The sequence below is a fragment of the Mesocricetus auratus genome, unplaced genomic scaffold (genome assembly GCF_017639785.1).
Source record: "Mesocricetus auratus isolate SY011 unplaced genomic scaffold, BCM_Maur_2.0 Super-Scaffold_100015, whole genome shotgun sequence".
Taxonomy (NCBI): domain Eukaryota; kingdom Metazoa; phylum Chordata; class Mammalia; order Rodentia; family Cricetidae; genus Mesocricetus; species Mesocricetus auratus.
This window is the reverse complement of record NW_024429198.1, coordinates 43,065,579-43,086,484: the sequence shown is the minus strand read 5'-3', so window position 1 is coordinate 43,086,484 and position 20,906 is coordinate 43,065,579. Positions and strand designations below refer to the sequence as shown.

Sequence of the window (20,906 nt, the reverse complement as noted above, 5' to 3'; positions counted from 1 at the left end):
CAACTCCACTTACAAGGCCTCTTCACTCAGTTTGCCCAATGTGTGTGAGCATCTACTTGTGGCTGGTATACTCCTTTGTCTCGTGCTTTCCAGTTCTGCTTGAAGAGGCTGACCTTTAACCCCAACAACTATACTATCCTTTCCTCTGAAAATGGCTTTACAAACTCTGTCCCTATCGCCCACGTTATTTTATCTTAACAAAATATACATAAAGTGTAAAACACGCCATTAGATAATTTGTCAGTGCAACTTGGGGTGACTGAGCCTAATCACAATGTGTGCACACATGGCCAATTTTACAGCTTTTCCATCACCCCAAACTCACGCCCTCCCTTGTAACCTGTTAACCTCATCTATTCATATTTCACATAAATGTGGTTCTACATCTGACCTCTGTGCTTAGTTTAGTCCACTCACGCCACAGCTTTTCTTAAGGTTCATATAGCTGTGCCAGGTGCCAGTGTCTCCCCTCCTCACACCTGGACAGCGCCCTCTGTGTGATTTCTGCCCTTTTCTCCAGGTCTTGGTTTCCACAAAGAAAGCTGTCTGGTGCACAAATGTCTGTTTGGATCCTTCTTCCCAATTCCTGTAAGTATACACCTGCTGTCTATTGCAACTACTGCACGTTCTGTTGTTTGAGCAACTTCTGATTTGTTTCCCAGGGAGACCAGACCACTGCAGAGTCCCGCCTGCAATGTAGAGAGCTCCAGCTTCCCTCCTGCTCTTTCCCCTGCGCTTCTTCCTCTTGGCGTGTGTGATGGGTGTGTGTACACGGAAAAGCCAGAGGTCGTCTTTCTCAGCCACTGTCCACCTGATAGTTTGAGACAGGGTCTCTCGCTAAACCTGGAGCTCACTGAATGGCAAGGCTGGCTGCAACTTTCCTCCAACTCTGCCGCGACCTGCTGTGGTGCTGTGATGGGCTGCCAGTGCCCACACGCTCGTGAAGAGGCGTGCGGTCACACACGGCTCCCGCACACTCGTGAAGAGGCATACAGTCACACACCCGGGCTGCAGTCCCACCTCCCTCTTTTCAGTATTTGCTCTGTTAACTGGGACTAACCAGTGCATTCATTTCCGAGCAAGGTCGGTAACTTAGTGGCTTAAAGCAACCAAGTTATTATCTTCTGATTCTAGAGTCAGTCGCTAACTCGGGTCTGCAGGCGTCTACAGGACTGGTCTCCTCTGGCGGCCATGGGCAGAACTGGTTTGATGGTCCCTTTTAGCCGCTTGTGGCCACTTGCACGCCTTGTCTTTTAGCTATTTCCACTTCAAAGCCAATCAAGGCAAGACAAATGTCACATCCCATCATCAGATTCCCTCCTCTACACTGAAGAGCTTCGATTATAAAGGCCATTACCTCTCATCTGAGCTCATTAACAGCCTCAAAGCCTCCTTGTGATGCAGCCCCATATTCAACAGGTGTGCGGCAAGGAGGAGGACACCTCAGTGGCGAGACGCTATTGTGACATTAGTGTCTGTGCTCACAGCTGTGGGCGAGACACTGTTCTGTTTACCACAAATAAGAGAGTGGTCCCTCCTTATAAGAAATCATTCCAAGGATTACTTTTTTTTTTTTTTTGAGTTGGAGCCTGGGACCTCATACATGTTAGGCAAGCACTCTAGTTCAGAGCTACAGTGCCAGCCCTTAGGTTTTGTGACAGGGATTCCCTACATAGCTCAAGCTGGCCTCAAACTTGCGACTGTCTTGCCCTCCCTCCCAAGTTCTGACATCACAGGCATCACCACACTTGGGCAGCCTATCGAAGTTCTTGATTTTTGAGACAAGGTCTTACTGTGTTGCCTAGGCTGGCCTAGAACTCAAAGAGATCCACCTGCCTCTGCCTCCTGGGTGTAGGAAGCAAAGATGTGTGCTACCATGCCGGGCTACCTGTTGAGTAGGAGTTGATAAAACAGACATACTCAGTGCCTCCAGCCTGGCACCAGAGAGGACTGAGCTACCTCATGGCCCTGAGCATCAATCACTATCACTTCCTGACAGGTGCTGCTTTACCAACTCCTTGGCAAGGTAATCCCCGCCCCAAGAGTCCACTTCTTAGTTGGGAACCACTTTCTTTCCCTCTGTAAACCCACAACGACCCCTTCCCCGAGGGCTGGAGCCTGTCTCCTGTGTGAGCCCCAGAGCAGCAGGTCCCAGCCCCTGGTTGCCGGTCAGGTCAGCTGTGCTTGTGCCTGCTTAGGGGCTAGCCTGTGATCTGGATCGAGGGAGTGGCCCTTTTTATCCTGCCCTAGTGTGGGAGGATGCTCAGATGTTTCTCCCTGCATTTCTTCCTCACACAATTCAAATGTGAATCCACTCAAATGGCAACCGAGTGCTTCTATTCAAGTCGCTTCAATCCACTGCACAGGCCAGTTATGTTTGTCTATGTCACAGAGGGATGCTGTTCCTCTGCAGGGAACAGAGAGCCACCCAATCCTCAACAGACACTTTGATGCTACCAACTATGAGGACAGCTCAGGTTTTATATTTGCTTGTGTGTGTGTGTGTGTGTGTGTGTGTGTGTGTGTGTGTGTGTGTGTGTGTGTGTATTTGCTTTGCTTTGCTTTCAATGCTACAATACTGTCTCCGTTATATATAGTTCTCAGTTTTTGGGTACCTTTCTCTCATTTCTATCTCAAAATTACACTTCAAACTCATTTATAGCCCAGATTCTTGTGCCAGCGTTCCCTGCTTGTTTTGTGAGGTGGCAATTGTCTTCAATAACGGCCTCTATCATACTGCCAGACATCTAGGGGTCAAGGGAGGCCCCCACACCAGCATCTTCAAGGTATATGAGCCAAAGGTACCAGGTTTGCACTTAGACTGAAAACTAGGCTGTGGGCTTATGGGAAATCACCAGAGGGTGTGGGATTGTGCCCTGCATCAGCAGACACATGCCACACCCCTACTCCTGAGGCAGGGGTACAAGATCCCCCCAAAAAGCACATGACTAGAGGTCCTTCTGCCCAGTAGGGCTGGGCCTGTGGCTCACCTGAGTGTCTGGGCACTTCCACAGGAGACAGCTGCACTCGCTGCCCGCAGCCAGGCCAAGCTGCCGCACTTGCTTTCTGAGGGGCCAGCCACATCCTCCCAGCCTCAATCCCCAACCACTGTTCCCTTCTCTTACCTCAGAAAGCCCATTTTCTTCCTGGCTCCCTTTCTAGCTTGGTTTCACACAAGGACCATCTACCCTTACTAATAAATCCCAGGGTGGAAAGTGAGCCCTCCCATGTGCTCACCTGAGCAGGTAGAGCACCTCCTACAGCCCGTGCGAGGTCCTTACAGCTCTGGTTCCCACCTTTACCTCCTGTCCCACATCTTCAGGGAGGCTGTGTCCCTGACATGGCTCACAGCTCACTATCAGAACTTCTGATCCTGCAGCCTCTCTGGACTGTAACTTACAGAGGCAGGGGCAGGAGTGGGGGGATGCAGGGGGTGGGGGGTAGGTGGGTGGGGTGGGGGAGAGCAGCTCCACCCTGTAACTTGAAATCCCATTCAATTGCTCCTACTTTAGCTACATTCTCTCACTGTCTAACCATGCCTGGGACCCCTCTGATGGTGTGCCTAGATGGTCAGGCTTGAAAGTGGAATCCTTTAAATTGGGGTCATCTCTTTGGCTTCTTTATTGATTTTATTTGGGAATTACAGCCTTTCTGTGTCTATGTTATAGTTAAAGAGATAAACTCAAAGGTTTAAATAAAGACTAAAAATGGCACTAGAAACACCCTCAAAAGCAAACAAAACGGTGACTGAACGAATGTGGCACAATGATTTGAAGGAGACAGTGAGCATCAAAGTGAAAACAAAAATTCCGAGCATTGCAAAATGTGGACACTGGCCAGAGAACAGACTGGGGCAATCCACACTAAAGTCTGCAAAGGGATATGAAGACTCCAACTGTGCTGTTCTGAAATGATCACAGTGGTTATAAAATTATTTTCCTTGTTTGTAAAAGGCTCAAAACATAGCATTAAGACGGCAGGCCTTTTAAAACTTATCCCTTAGTATTATTCCATAAGATGTAAACTGTATTCCCTACCCTCAGAATAACAGGGATGCTGGCTTTAAGGAACATCTCTGAGGGACATCTCAGCAATTTTGTTTTGTAAGAATTGGAGAGTATTAGTGAGACCACGTGATCTTCTAGAAATCCGATCAGATGAGGTGGGCTTGGCACCAGGCCACCTGCTCAGGACAGTATGTCAGCTAAGAGGAGCCATCCCTAAGGCTCAGAGGGCATTGGTGGACACCAGAGGTCTTGGATGGATGGGTAACTTGTTTAATGAAGGGCTGGAGAAAGCTCTCTGCTAGATGTCAGCAGGCCCGGAAGCCAAGGAAAGACCCGCCAGCCAAAGTTCAGATTTCGACTCTCCTAAGGAGTCGCCTATGCCACAGCCAAGGCCAAGTTCAGGCACAGATCTGGCAGTTTTTATGGACCAGCCCAGACAGTACTGGTGAATGATGAAAACAAAACCGACAAGGCAGAAAAACAAAAAGAAAGCGATAGTTTCTCTGCTCAACGCTTTCTATCAAACACACTGGCGTCCTGTGAGAACACCAGCTAGTTTCTGGTCCAAGCCTCTCGTCAGGTCTCTAGAAGTCGGGCTCTCCGGGTGGAGATGTCTGGGGATGCCCTGCTCAGCTCTGGTCACTCAAACAGTCCCCTCCCGTCCCCTGGCCATCCATCCAGGGGCCCTGGCAGCTTTATGCTGGTGTAGTGTGGTACCTGCCATTCCTGGTATCATGCTGCCGCATGTTCTTGATAAAATGAATCTTCTTAAAATTCTTTGGTCTGGGAGAACCTGAGAGTGTTCGACATCTGGAAAAAAAAAAAGTCATTTAAAAAAAAATACGACAACTGAGACGTATCGACACAAAGGCAGGAAGGAAAGACCAGACAAATGGCTGAGTCACCCCTTATCAGGCAGGAGTGGGGGAGGGGAGGGTAATGAAGACAATACAGCCAGAGTAGGGACCAAGGAAACTTAAAAAACCCAATGACAGGCAATTTCCTTGATAACACTGATAACATTTAATATAAGTCTGTGAAAAGCTAGCTAAAGGAAACCATTGTCCTCAGTTACAATAATGTAACCTAAATGGATCCCAAGGACAATAGTCTTGTTGTCATCCTAAAAGAAAGACCCTAAATCAGCACAGGTAAAGGGAACCGAACACTGCAAACTTCAAAGACTTGGGGCTGGAGGGATAACATGCAAAGTTCATTTTAAAAGCAACCCTGAGTCATTTTTCCTCTGGAGTGGGAATTGGCCTGAACACTTTGGACAGTTGCCCCGACTCCTGACTCCACCTGGGAACTCACAGCTTAAATCCAAATGAGAATTAAGACCTAGGTATTTGCTGTTCCCTTCAGAACAAATTTTAATAAATACTTCTCTATTGAACCAAAGTGACCTGGATTTAAGAAGCAGAATCCCCCTGAGAATGGGCAACATTGCTTGTTTCTCTGACAGACCACGGCTGAGAAAGCTTCCTTGTGGTCAGTGATTGTTGAAGTAATGTGATAAATTCTAACTTACAAACCACAGACACCACCACCAAAGCCGAAAATCCCACCACAATGAGGCTACTCCTATTAAAATCCTTCCTGACTATGAGACCAAGAGCTGGTTCCTCCTGTAGGATGTGGGTGCCCATAACCTCACACTTCCAAAAACAGGTTCTGGAAATCCAGGTCCCCAAAGCCCACACTGAGCTCTGGGTGGCTACAGCATCTGAATATAGTTAGCTCTGTCTCGAGGGAGGAGATGTCTCCATGGGATATAAAGTTAACAGCAGAAGGGGCGTGGGACACATGTGGGAGCTAACTGGGGAACAAGGTTCTAGACCTACCTGACAATCCTAGTCTTTTCTCTCCCCCAGGGAAATCTCCAAGGTGAGGGAAGGCCTGGTCCATCCCCATCTACCCTAACCAACCCTTCCAGCAGAGGCTAGCCTTTTTGGAAGGCTTTTCTTAAGAGTACACATCACAATAAGAACAACCCAAAATATAACCTCGCTTGAATAAACCCCACCGAAGTGAGTCATGCAGGCCCAGAAAAGGCGAGAGACCAGTGGTTTAGTGGCTTTTACCAGGAAAAGTCCTTCCATGGGCTGTGTGTCCAGAGGGGAGGCCCCGCTTCCCATCAGAGTGGGCTGACGCCTCAGCCGAGGCATGGCCCTCCGGACCTCCAACCCCGAAATCACTGTAACCATGATTCTAGGCAGCTGGCGTTACAGACCACTCAGGGCTCCCAACTAACTGTATTAGCGACACTTGCAATCCCCATTGCCATTAATTACTGTGAAAATTAAATGAATACATACGGATGTGTGCCTGTGTTTCATAAACTGCCAAGAAACCCACTGGAATGAGTGCCCTTACCCATGCACACACACACATGGGCACATCATATGCAAATTTCAAGTGTTATATTATTAATAAGCTGTGAGCTAGGTGAGCTCCATATTCTCGACCCAGCAGCCCTTATCAAAGGCTCTGAATTCACAGCTTTAAAAGGAATTTCTTGAGACTGCTTTCTGGAAGCAAACTGCCTCCATGCTGACACCAGAATGACTGCTTAGGTCTACAAGGTTCCTTCTGTCTTATACAGAAGGTTCTGGAAACATGGGGTTGCTGATTCTGGAAACATGGGGCTGATTCGCAGAAAAGAATCATTGAAGCACAGACATAAAAGAAGCTGTGCCTCCAGGGGGTCTGGGTAGGGCCAAGGGTTTAAGAGTGTCCTCGTCCCTCACTCTGCCCCACCCACAAACCAGCCAGTCTTGAGAGGAAGCAGGCTGAGAGCTAGATAGGGAGCAGGTGGTGAGCTCACCAAGCCTGTCACCTGACAAGCTCTGGATCCTAGTGGGAACTAATGACATCAAGGAGAGAGACCACGGTTCCTGGAAGTCAGCAATGGGCCACAGGCGGCTGGGAGGGCCAGCCGGGTAAGGAGGTGGCTGGAATAATGACGTCAACAGTGGTAGCGCCAACCCCATCAACCAAGTCAGTCTAAGAAAGCAGACAGGTGCTGGTGGCTGCTATGACCCCGGAGGTCAATCAAGGCTGCTCCAGGGACTAGAATGCCCTAGGGTCCCCGGTGATCACCCTGGGTGAGCACAGGAAGCACTGACCGTGACGTACTAGACAAAGGATAACAATAAAAGACGCATCTCTGGATGTCAGCTCTGTGCGCTCACTGACAGGACTTACTCAGCAAGCTGCTGCTGGGCTGCTTTTAAAAGCATTCAGCCCAAACACCAGGCAGGGGATGGAGAGCGCCATTAGCAACAATTGCCCAGGAAACTGGAATCCTGGGCCGCAGGTGACAACAGGTTAGGCAAAGGGCTGATTCGCAGAACTGCCTACATTAACATGTAAATACCTATTTAAAAGCATACTCTTGCGTGATGCAAAATTAAATTAGGAGAGAATGAAATTAAAAACCAATTCAATGAAAGTTTAGCTCTTCCTCGTTAGCACTGATTAGAGGATACACTTAATTATGCTCAAGTTTTAATAGGCACCTTGGAGGCAACTGTTTTACTCGCTAACCTTGAAGGCAAGCTAGGCTAGAGCCTTCCTTCCACCCCCACAGTTCCCAGATCACTTGGGTGCCATTCCTGGGGCACTTCCTGTCAGAGGCTGCAAAACAACTTCATAGCTCAGCCTATCTAGGCCCTCCTATTTTACAGATGGGAGGACTGAGGCTTGTCCGAGTGAGTCCTACATTCCCAACTAGCAAGCCTTCCCCTACCTCTTTTTTGTCGTCGCTACCCTCATTCGCTTATTTATGTATATATGTGGAGATTGATGGGGTACACGAAGGCTACACAGCACTTGTGTGGAGATAAATAAAGAACAATCTATATATAGGTTGTCCTCTTCTATTATATAGGTCCCGGGGATAAACTCAGGCCATTAGGACCAGTGGCAAGAGCCCTCCCCCAGTGAGCATCTCACTGGCCCTGAGGAGTTGTTTGTTTTGTTTTTGAAGTTCATTTGGAGAAATAAAGACTTCTAAAACTGCCTTGATTTCAGGTTACTTTTAGATACCTGCATTTACACAAATTTCCTTTGAAGTTCCGGACAACGATCTGGGAGAAGTCAGTTACTGTAGAACAAGTGATTTCACTCTTCTTCCAGTCTGGGTAAATCTAAGAGGAGGTCTCAGGGATAACGGGGCACCCAAGTCTCCCTCAGCCCTCTAATTTCCCGGGGACACAACAGCCCAGTCTTGAACCCTAGTGGGGGCAAGTTTTACCTCTGCCCTGATTGGCTGGAGTTGTTCTGCTGGCAGTTCCCACACAACTCCAAACACCTGCTTCTGGACACCCTGCCCCCCCATTGTCTCTCCTCGCTGGTTCCCTCTCTGCTGCAGGTGGGGGTGGGGGAGACTTGGGTGGAGATGATTTCCCACTCTCAGACCAAAGCCACTCATGGCCCCTGGTGTCCCTCCTCCTTGCTCACCAATTACTTGGATCAAAGCCAATTCCCTGCCTTGCATTTTAATGGGGCTGATGTGTGGTGCCTTCAGGGAAATGGCTTCTCCCAGACTGAAATACAGCCTCACAGAACATGTCCTTCGGGGTTTCTGGGAGCCCGGTATATTTCCAAAGACTTCAAAAGTAGAGGCCAGCCTGTCAGCCCCTGGCAGAGAAGCAAACACAGACATCAGGTGACCAGGCTCACAGTCACCTGGTATCTGGGTCTGCTCCTCTGCTTCCCACGTTGGTGAGGAGCCCTCTCAGAACACGGCTCTGCCCTCCACCGGGGCACTACCCGGTCTCCAGGGGGAAGTTACACCCTGGAACGTAGCCAAGCGGATGGAAGACAGATGCAGGCTCAGGAAGGGCTAATGCCAGTCCACAGGAGCTGCCAGCCTCCCGTGGGTCTTCTTGTCTGCCCTCCGCCCCTCAGTCCTCACGGTGAAGCCACAGCTGCCTCCCTGGCCTTGGCTATTTCAGAGGATGGAACCACACACTTGTCCCTTGCCAGCCTGGGGCTACAGGGAGAAGGCAAGAAGACACGGCATGCAAGCGGCTTCTCCTTCACAAGGAAAACCTGGCTGGACCTCTGCAAAGATGTGGGCCAACAGGGAGGGCAGGGTGAGGGGAGGGAAACCTGCCAGTCACAAGCAATTGCTGTCATCCCAAAAATGTGCCTTGCCAGCACTTTTGTAATCCGGTAGAAAAAAAATGGGATGGAATGCTTCCAAACCCAAGGGAGTACTTGCAACTATCTTCATCAGGTTGCCCCAGCAACTAGCTAGGGAGTGACGTCACAGTCACCCCTGAGGAGATCTGGTTGCTTCTCCTGCTGAGAGTGAAGTTGAAGATCTTAAGCTCTGTGTAATACTGGGGTAAATATGGCCCTGCTTCCATAAACAGCCACTTTTAAGATGCAAAGGGCAGCTGGGGCTGAGACTCAGAGGCACTGCAGACGATTGGCATGCTGGTTAGCATGCCGGTTAGCATGCCGATTGGCACACCAAGGCCTTGGTGCCATTCTCAGCATACTCCGTGGAACACCAACCCCAGAGGTAACCACAAGAAAAAGAGCCATGAAATCTGCAGGCAGACCTTGCTCCCGTCTATTAGTGGGGTGTCCTAGTTTTCACCTCTTCAGGGTTGAGGTTCCACACTGAGAATTCTTTGTCCCTGGGAGCCAAATGCTTATCCTCAAAATTTAATTCAGAAGGTCAGAAACAAAACAAAACAAAAAAATCACCCAAGTACTGGCAGCTGTTACAACATATGAATATATGAAGCATGGAGAACTTACCTCCGGAGAGGGGCATTCTCTTCAATATCTTCCAGGGTCTCCAAAGACGATCTCTGGGAGATGAGGCGACGTCTAGAGAGACAAAAAACCAGAGGTTACTAGTGCCCAGTAAAACTGATCAAACAACTGTGCAAATTTGTGGCTATCAGGAAAAAAAACAGCATAATTCCCGCAGTACATCCTAAACAACTGTCCTTGCACCCACAGATAAGAGTGGTCCTCGCCCCCACCAAGGACACTTCTCTTTCCAACAGATGCTGACCACTGCAGAAAGTCACAACCAATCAAAATGTAGAATTGTGGAGCCCAGTCCCAGTGGACACAAAACAGCCCACACCCCAGGTTCTGGGAACATTGTGGGAGAGGTGGCAGAGAGAAGACCAGGGCGTTTGCTGAGCACAGTCTCCTAGGAATGTCAGATGCTACCCCCATAAAGCCTCACCAACAGACTGCCCAAACATGAGCTGACCGCATGGACATGTGACGGTGTACAAGGGTTGGGTAGGGGAGCAGGAGACCTCAACCCTTCACAAAGAACTACAGGCAGCTAAGGAATGCCGACAGTGGGAGAAACAGTCTTCCCCAGACAGGAACACACCAACTGATTATCTAATACCAAGTAGCCCCGAAAACATACACCTACATATATACTTATAACATATAGATCTTATATACTATATAGATGGAGCAGATGATGTTTATGTACTTAGGAATATATATGTATGTATACACATATATGCATATAACAGCAAATGAAAAGAGAGGCCATGAATTAGAAAGAGCAGGGAGGACTACAGGGAGGACTCAGAGGAAGGGATGGTATGACCTCGAATAGTAAAAGAAATGTCGAAAGGAAAGGAGTGCTGGTGGCATGGCTCAGTGTCCTCAGAGTTCATCTCTCTGGGAGACTGGACTCCACAAGTTTGCCATCTGACTGTCACATGGCCTTGGTGGCACTGTGCACCTGCCCCACACCCCACATATAACAATAAACAAACAGACTTAGACAGAAGCTGTCTTTAAGAGCTGCTGTCCCCCTGCCCTGCAGGGATGCCAGACCCGTTTTGTTTGCCTGCATCTTGACCATGCTCCTTGGGAAAAGGCCTCTTAGTGGTAATTGTAGAAGCTTCAAGGTTCAATTGCCAAACTGAAAATTTGGCAAATTTTTTTTCATGAAAATTCATGATAGAAACCATGTGATGCCTCTTACAATATACAGGAGCTCTGAGGAACCATAAGCTTTCCTGAGCATATGCTGTTAAGAACTCAAACATCCATCCCTTGAACCCAGGAAGTGATGGAAATTCAATTTTAAGAGCATATTTTATCATCTGTATATCCATGTCTGTCCACATGTAAAAGCATATGTTATCACTTGTGTACCCGTGTCTGTCCACATGTATGTGGAGACTGATGGACAACCTGGGGTGCTGTTCCTTTGAGGAACTGCCCACTTTTTTTGCAGACAAGGTGTCTTAGTTAGGGTTTCTATTGCTGAGAAGAGACACCATGACCACAGCAACTCTTCTAAAGGAAGAGATTTAATCCAGATGGCAGCTTACAGTTTCACTGCAGGCAGACCCAGTGCTACAGAAGGAGCTGCCACATGTAGCCAGGAAGGCAACAAGAAGCAGCCTGAGACACTGGGTAGTGTCCTGAGCATAGGAAACTTCAAAGCCCGCCTCCACAGCGACACACTTCCTCCAAAAAAGCTATACCCACTTTAACAAAGCCTCATCTCCTAATAGTGCCACTCCCTATAAGATTATGGGGGCCAATTACATTCAGACCACCACACAAGGTGTTTTACTAGGGTGGGGGCTCACGGGTTCAGCTGTGCTGGCTGGCCAGTGGGCTCCAGGGAGTTTCCTGTCTCCATTACATGAGCACATAGATGCATGTCAGCCTGCCTAGCTGTTGACATGGGCTCTGGGTACTGAACTCAGGCCCTCATGTTTGTATGGCAAGTGCTTCCACCTTCCTTAAAAAAAAAAAAACTCAAAAGCACTAGAGCTGTAAAGAAGTTCCTGTCTCAGGAAGACCATGACACTTCCAGAGTACTGGAAACAAATGATGGGGGTAGCCCTCAGAGGCCAGTGAGAAAGAATACTCGGCACAATGTGCAGGACAGGAACTTTTCTGGGTCGTTGAACTGCATAGAGCCGGCCCAACCCACCCCCCCCTAATCTAACTTTTCTGGGTGGTTAAACTGCATAGCGCCTGCCCAAACCCCCTCAATCTAGCTACTTTTGGCAGGCTGAAATAAGACTGGTCCTCGTTAACTAGGATATCTGGTATAGATGCAGCAGGGAGAGTTGGTGGTGACTTTAAATAAGTCTGTCTGAACAACGGCCAATGATTTTAGGCAAGAGAGTGGATGGGATGCCATCTTTACCCTAAGAAGAAAACGGGACTAAATGGAAAAGCTGATTTCTTACAATGATTGATGAAATTTACATTAAGAACATGCCACTCATCTTAATAAACAGCCATATTCTAGATTGCTCCAAAGAACCAAGGAAGATGCAGGTAGATTTATTTGTTTATTTTGCTTTCTTTGTATGTGTATATACAAATTTGAACAGCTACCCCACAGCCAGTCTTTTATAAGACAACCAGAAACATCTTTGCAACCTTTTCAAAGGTTTCATCAATTTTCCAAGACCTATCTTAACATTTAATAATTATTCAAATCACTTTAAAAGGTGTTTGTGCACCCAAATTTCCCTTTTTTCTTTAACTGTAAACTGTTCTAATTTAGTTGTCTCAGATCACATTAGTTAATGTGTCACCAGTCACATTAACTAATTTCCTAACATGACCCCCACTGTCTTGGTGACAAACAGGACCCACAGCTTCCTCAAGTGGTTAACGTAACACCGAATTTACAACCACACAAAATGGCCAGGTCAACAACAGCCAGCTACAGCTGTCAGAGATGCAGCCAATCTTATTGGGAACCCAAGGTACGGAAGTTATCTTAGAGGTAGGCAATTTCCTGGGGAATGTGCAAACACTAACTCAGCTTTCGGGAACTGCCATGACAGCACCCTGCAGATACGGCTCTGGGCATCTGCACCATCAGTTAAGACCAACTGTCAAAGTAAGTCCCAGTTAGACCTAAGAAAGGCTGGCAAGTGAGGCCCAGCCTCTTAAAGTGCTGAGTCTGGCTGGACCAGGGGGCCAGGCTGGGATTACAACAGCACATTCTAGCTCACTGCATCTCTCAGCAGCAAATGCTCCCACCCCATCCACAAGGCTCATAATCACGCAAAGGGGCACGCCTGGGCCTCAGTTTTTCCATCTATAAAATTGGAAGAACTAGGCTGGAAGACGGCTCTGCAGTTAGGCGTGCCTACTGCTCCTGCAGGCCTGAGTCACATGATAGTCAAGCACCTGTAATTACAGATAACCAGGGTTATCTGAAGTTTCTAGCTTCTACAGGCATCCCCCCACACACAAACATACATATAACTGAATATCGTGAAAATATTTTGAAATAGAAATAAAGAGTCTAACTGTATGAGCTCCGATCCCCAATAGTAGAGTTACTCCCAAATGCATTGTTCCTTAGCCTGGCAGAGATGTGGCCCCTCCACGCTGAAACCCACCTTAAATGTAACAAAATCCACACTCATCTTCAGCATGGTTCCTAGGAAGCAGAGACAGATGTTGGCACCTGTAAAATTGGTGCCCAGCGGATCTCTGTGCCCTGCCTTATTGCCCATGTCTCCTTATCAGTGGAAGAGTAGTGTTATCTCCAGCACCAATCCAAGCCTTTAAGCTAGAAGTAAAATACTAACAGGGGGGCATACCTAAACATCACTAGACACAACAGCCACAAGCAGGAATAAATGTAACTTACAGATACCAGCAGTCTCAACCAATCCTGTTACGCTCGGAGCCCCCCTTTGTAGAACAGGATTTGGGGGTGACCACTAAAGAGTGCCTTGTTGAATGTGATGCAGCATTTGTGACCCTTCCTCCTGAAGTCACCCTTAGCAGTCCCTAAAAGCTCTGTGACTACTCCTCAGGAGCAGGCATAATCCAGGCCCCAGGCAATCCAGGCTCATCCTGAAGATACGAATGTGTGTCCACATAAACAGTGTGACCGCTGCCTTGGGAAACATGGCCTACCTGCCCGTCTCCAGGTGAGGGGCTTGAGGTCAAGCGGGAACCCACAGGGTCACTGGAGAAGTGGCCAACGAAGCAGTCAAATCTCACCTGGACTCAGGAGCTCTCCCCCACCCACCGCTTGACCCCAGGCTTACCACAGAGGACACCTTAGTCTTCAGTCTCAGCACAGTCTGGGAATTGGGAGTGCCGAGTCTACATCTGTTTCTCAACTGCTGCAAAATTTCTCCAAATTCACGCAGGATTCTGGGGCTCCGTACTTCTGTCCCTTCCCTTCCCACTCTCCGCTTCTTCTGCCAGCTCTCCCTCTTGAGGTCTCGTTCTTGCGTGTGTTACAATGTGTAACAAGCCAGCTGGATTCGCTACATGGCTCCTGCCTCTCCCTCCCTCCCCGCCACTGCTCCTCTACAGCCAGCTTCCCCTTCACAACCGGGTGGCACACATTGGTTTGCCGTGAGGAGGGGGCAGCACTACATGGGTCTCCCCACTGTGGCTACAGTTTAGCATGCAGGAGCCCAGGCATTGGATAGGTGGTGGCAGGATCCCTCCTCCACCTGGGAATGTCCACTCTCATTTCATGATTTGTAAGTTGGCCATCTGACACAGCTTCTGGGGAAAAGTTTTGATTGTCTTTCTGTTAAAAAGTCTATTGCGCATGTACTAGTTTGTATGGACTTTGCTGAGTCTCGTGATGACAGAGGCAGTTTATTTTGTGCAATTACTAAACAAAAAAAGCTAAGAAACTGGGTATGGTTAAAAATTTGTAACAAAAGTTAACTTAAAGCTGGCAGCTCCATATTAGAACTACTCTGGAAAACAACACATAGGCAGTCTCGGTTTTGACAAAGGACTGAGAAGAGGGAGGTCATACGACTTCGCCACCATCTGGAATAAAGGTGACCACATGGAGTGGCCCCACCCAGGAGACATCAGGTCTCCGAGTCATTTTAGATTAGGATGGATTTCTATGTGGTCATTCCTGTCCTAAAAATAAGGTTAATGAAAGATAGGATTTAAAAATGAGGTATTAAAGCTGCACCTCCATGCATCCATGTACAGGGATGTAGTTTGCTGACAGCCAGATTCTGTAAAATGTAATCTGTGGTTTTGCCTTCCACAGATTATGGTTATGCTCGATGGTTAGGACCACAGCTGAATACCAGAGACTGAGATATTCCTACGATGACCTAAACAGTCTGACAAATGGTCTCTCCTTATCTAAGGTCTATTCAGACTAACAAAGACCAATATAAAAATATATGTCTAACCTCCTTGCTTTTACTAACATTGGTAAGCTGTAGCTAATTCAATAAAGTAAGTCACACAGAAAACTGTTATATGTGTGTGTGGTGTGTATACATACATACATATATATGAGAATATATATATATATATATATTCTCAAGTTAAGCCTAAATAATATTTGTCTAGTTTAGATATACCTAACATAATGATCTCCTGGTCCTCAAATGCTTCAGAGATCTGAGAATGTGGCATTTTAATAAAAAGACTTCTTTTTCATGGCTTTATTTTTAAATTTAAATAGAAACAAGGTTGCTTCACATGTCAATCCCAGGTCCCTCTCCCTCTCCTCCTCCCATGTCCTCCCACCAACCCCTCCCCCCTCCCCCAATCCCCACTCCTTTCCCCAGGGATGGTGATGCACTAGAAGAAACCATCCTGAGTGAGGTAACCCAGTCACAAAAAGACAAACATGGTATGTACTCACTCATATATGGATTTTAGACATGGATCAGGGGAGTGCCAGTCTACAAAAAAAACTTCTTATGCTGGAGACATGCGAGCTCCTGGCTGCATCCTGTATCTCCTTCAAGAAAGCTGTGGAACTCCCCCCCCCCCCCCCGAAAGACAGCAGGACCAGGGGACACTGCCTTGCTTGCTCCTTGCCTGCTGCCAAGACCCTGTCCACAGTGGATGGGTGGGACACTGGGAACTGATTGTCCCACTTCCTACTCCACAGAAAAGTCCGTCAGGTCTCCTGGGTGTGGCAACTGAGGACAGATACGGCCTTGATGGCCAAGGAGAGCCTGGGGCAGTTGCCTGGATAGCCAAGAAGCTGTCTCCCTTCTTACACGTATCCTTCTCAGATCTGATGGGGTTTGAGGACTAGGGTACTGATAGACTTCCCAGCTTAACAGCTCTCCCCCCAACATCACCCTGGTAGCTCATTAGTTCATTAGTCAAGTTTCCTGTTAAAGACACGGGCGTGCCTCGCTCTGTGGTATAGGATACACAGGTTTCAGACGTAACTTCGGAGGTTCAGAGTTTCAGCATCAATAGATGCAGTTTTGATAAACTGATAGAGCATTGACTACAAATGGTTTTCAGGCATCCTTAGAGTTCTGTGGACTTTACTGGTCCCAGCTTTTGGAGGCAGGTAAGCATTAGAGAGGGTATGGAAACCCGCAGGCCTGTTCAACTCTGTTCCTTCCTCGATCCTCAGCCTCCCCCCTCCTCCTTCACTCACTCAACCCCTCCCGTTCAGCCAATTATCTCTGGTTGTCCTCTAAGTATAGACTCAAAGGGGTCTTTCATTGGGCTAAAAACAGGCCCTAGGAAAAATCAGTGGAGACCTGATATCAGAGTACAGAGATCCTTTCAGTGTGTCTTGGGAGCTAGCTATACTGTTCATCTCCACCCCTTCCTTACCATGCTAGATCCTTCCAAGATCTGTAGTAACATATTTTCCCTAACCCTCTATCGTCAGGAAGCTGTGTGGATGAGGTGGCTAAGGGCAGGCAGCCAGCTTAACCAGCCACTTTCACCATGCAATTTGTTTCCTAGGCTAAATGCATTACTAGGCCACCCCTTTCTCATAGGCACAGCTGATGAGCAAATATCTTGATGACTGATAAAGAATACTTAGCCTTGGACTAAAATAGCATGCTACTTTATTAACCACACAGACATTCAGTAATAGACCAGCAAGACTCAAACGGAAGTATTATGTGCTGAAGTCACCGAATCAAAGTACCTATGACTGCACGTAGGGGTCATCCTCTTGTCCGATAATTATAAACAAGGGCCCCAGTGTGGTTCACATTTACCGTCCATGTGCTAGCCAGCTTCCTGAAGGCATTTCAGACTCATCTCAAAACACTAAACCCTAAACACAGGATTCTGAGCTACAAAGGAGCTGAGATTCATGACAGTATATCTACATCTCTAAATATACCCCCACGAATCCAAATTCCTCTACTCAGAACTAAGCACTCACAGCTCACTGGCAGGGAAGTCACTGTATACTCCAGGGACCTGCAGATGGACAGAGTGGCCATGGTCTAATAAAGCCATTTGTATACACCGAGAACTTAAGAGGAGGTCGCTGGGGTAAGGGAAGAGAACTACAGGGTGGACAGAGAGGCTGGGCGAGGAGGACCCAGAGCCAGCAGACCTACAGCGGAAGAGCACAAGAGAGACGCTGCCTCCCCGTTTCCAGGGCAGGAACAGCGGTCATCCATCATCCATCCTGTCCCCAGGCAAGTGGTCTCCGTGGTCTGACCATGCTGAAAGGCTCCCTGGTGGCTGCTGTCTTCATCCTGGCCAGCAATGACTCTGAGGACTCTTGAGAGGGAGGGTAGAGGGAGGCAGAACCCGATGTGGCCAGAGTGTCTTAGAAGGACTAGGTGAAGCAGCGGGTACTGACCACGGAGTACAAAGCCCTGGCCCAAGAGTTAGGACCAGGCTGTGATACGCTAAAAGCTGACCCCTGGGCCTTGATGTGTGTGCTTGTGTAAAACACGGAATGCACCGTAAGCCAGTGCACTCCTCCGAGCTGCATATGGGAATGCCCCTTGAACAGTCTGCCGCTTGGGCAGGCCTCCAGAGAGGCTGCCTTACTTGTCTGGGCTTGGCTGAAAGGAAGTTTTTTAAACCACCAGGGGATTCTAATGAGAAGGACAGTTGATTCCACTCCTTCAGCACCCTGCTGTGGTCAATGGTGAGTGATACTCCAGTTAATTCCCTTATTCTCCTGCCTCGGCACTCTTGGAAGATATCATAATGAGCCCCTGAGCAATGACCTCTCTTGGCCATCCTTGCATGGAGACCTTACAAAGGCCAGTGAGCAAGGGAAAGCAGGCCATTTAGCCTGGAGAGCTGGGACTAGGGTGGACCACAAGAGCTTCAGGTAAGAACAAAGTATGGTACACTTGCGTGTCACACACATACAGGGACAGAACAGCTAGGTGGACAGGAAGGGACCCTGGGGAGCAGCCGTGCCAAACCCTTCCTGCCTTGATGTTCTGTTTCCCTGCGTGGAACCCACTCTCATAATGTTCCTGGCTATGAGCTGGACCACTGGAGAGCAGAGTCATCTCTTCACAGGTGTGGGAAGTGAGGACAGAGACCTTAATTACAGAAACAGGGGACAAGCTGAGGCCACAAGGACCACATCTGTTTAGATGGTTGTTATTAACAAAAGAAAAAACATAAATTCTTAGTATATCCTCAAGATGATCCCAAGCACATAACTTATCTGCCTTAGTGTTGTGTCATGTGCCCATTGACCAATCTCCTCCCTCCCCACAAGGCCAAGCAAGACTAGACAGAGGACTTGTATATTAGCTCATTTTTCTACTGCTCTGATAAGACACCGCAACCAAGGGAACTTAGAGAAGAAAGAGTTTGTTTGGGGCTTACAGTTTGAGAGGGTGAGTCAATGACCATGACAGCAGGGAACACGGCAGCAGGAGGCAGGCATGGAACTGAGCAGGGGCTCACATGCTGACCCACAAGCACCAGGAAGAGAACACTAACTGGGAATGGCAGGGGCATTTGAAAACTGCAAACTTAACCCCAGTGACACATCTCCTCCAACAAGGCCGCACCTCCTAATCCTTCACAAACAGTTGCACCAGCTGGGAACCAAGTGTCATAATTAGGGTTTCCATTGCTTTGAAGAGACACCATGACCATGCACCTCTTACAAGGAAAACGTTTAAGTAAGGGGGCTCGCTTATACTTTCAGAGGTCCAGTCCATTATTATCAGCACAGGGAACATGCTGGCATGCAGGCAGACATGGTGCTGATAGTTGAGGGTGCTACATCTTTCAGGCAATAGGAAGTTGACAGACATTGAGCTGTATCCTGAACATAGGAAACCTCACAGCCTGTTCCCATAGTGACACACTTCCTCCAACAAGGCCATTCCCACTCCAGCAAAGCCACACCTCCTAATTGTGTCACTCCTTATGAGATTATGGGGGCCAATTACATTCAAACCTCCGCATTCCATACTCGCTGGCCCCCATAAGCATTCAAAAATATCAAAATGCAAATGCATTTAGCCCAACTTCCGAAATCCCCACAGTCAATAACAGTTCCAATCCTGAGTCTCCTCTGAGATTCATGCACTCTCTTAACTGTAATCCCCTATAAAATCAAAAGCAAAATCAAAAAGCACATCACATACTTCCAACACATAATGGCACTGGGTATACTTTACCATTCCAGAACACAGGGAAGGGAGTATAACAAGGAAATACTCAACCAAAGCAAGACCGAAAACCAGCTGGCAAACTCCAAACTCTGCATCTCCATGTCTGATGTCAAAATGCTCTTCAGATCTCCAACTCCTTTCAGCTTTGTTGACTGTAACACACTTCTCTTGGGCTGGCTCCACTGCCTGTGAGCAGCTCTCCTCAGCAGGTGTCTCATGGCTCTGGCATCCCCAACATCTTGTGTTTTCCAACTCCACAGCTCACGCAATGACAATGACCTCTCTATTAGGCCTCCGTTCAGGGACACCCCTGACACATGCCTGACCTCAGCAGCTTTCCTTAGTCTTGGGGCAAATTCCATGACCCGTTTCTTCTATTCTTAACTCTAAAGCCAGAACCACACTGTCAAAGCTGCTAAGTTCTGCTGCTTACATGGGCCCCTTGTTTAATTACGTCTTCTCCAGCTTTCTGTCCTTCAGTGCCCAAGTTTGGCTGTCCTGAAACTCGCTCTGTAAACCAGGCTGGCCTCAAACTCAGATCCACCAACCTCTGTCTCCCCAGTGCCAGGATTAAAAGATGTAGCCACCACACCCAGCTCTAAGCTTTTCTTTAGTTTCTTTTCACCAGTTGGAAACTTAGCTGGGTGAGATCTTGCCCTGAGGTTACCACTCCCTTTATTCCATTTCTTATCTGCTTATCTCCTTGAACACAGAACTTAGTTCCATTCCACCTCCTGGTGCTCTTTTTCTCCTCAAAATATATATTTTGTAATTTACCCTCCTCAGTTTCCTCCTTTTCATTATAAATCATCATTAGTGTTACCACTAATATCTGCACAACAGAGACTATATGAGGCTATTTTGAGATTTCTTCTGCCAATGAAATTAACCCAAAACTCTTCACTTTAGCCGCAGGTAGACTCTTTGGACAACAGCAAAGAGTAACCACTTTCACAACGCATATCACAAGAAAGAGCTCTAGGAAACACTACAATTCTTCTCCTCTAAAACCTCTTGAGTGAGTCCCTGCCCCCGTAGTTCAAATAACTCTTAGCACCACTGTCTTCCATGTTCCCAAAAGTATGGTCCATTAAGCAGTGCTTAAAGCACCCCAATGCTTTCCTAACACAAAGTCCCAAAGTCCCCATTCCTCCAGACAAACACACAGTCAGGCCAATCACAGCAAAACCCCACTTCTGCTACCAACTTCTGTCTCAGTTAGGGTTTCTATTCCTGCGAAGAGACACCATGACCATACAACTCTTAAAAGGAAAATGTTTGAGAGGGTCCACTTATAGTTTCAGAGGTTCAATCCATTATCATCAGTACAGGAGCAGGGCAGCGTGCAGGCAGACATGGTGCTGATAGCTGAGAGTGCTACATCCTGCAGGCAACAGGAAGTTGACTGATACACTGGACAGTATGCTGAACATAGGAAACCTTAAAGCCTATCCCTACAGTGATGTACTTCCTCCAACAAGGCCACACCCACTCCAACAAAGCCACACCTCCTAATAGTGTCACT

The 20,906-nt window shown here is 47.8% G+C and overlaps 1 protein-coding gene across 2 annotated transcripts in view; it reads right to left on the bottom strand.

Annotated features, from left to right (window-relative positions):
- Cables1 (Cdk5 and Abl enzyme substrate 1) overlaps positions 1-20,906 on the bottom strand; it is a 111,964-nt gene that overhangs the window by 52,540 nt on the left and 38,518 nt on the right. For both annotated transcript variants that reach the window (XM_040757830.1, XM_040757831.1), the window contains exons 2-3: positions 9,786-9,857; positions 4,725-4,817 (exon numbers count right to left, since the gene is read on the bottom strand). In XM_040757830.1, coding sequence (XP_040613764.1) covers positions 4,725-4,817; positions 9,786-9,857 — 165 coding nt within the window. The remainder of the gene's footprint in view (positions 1-4,724; positions 4,818-9,785; positions 9,858-20,906) is intronic.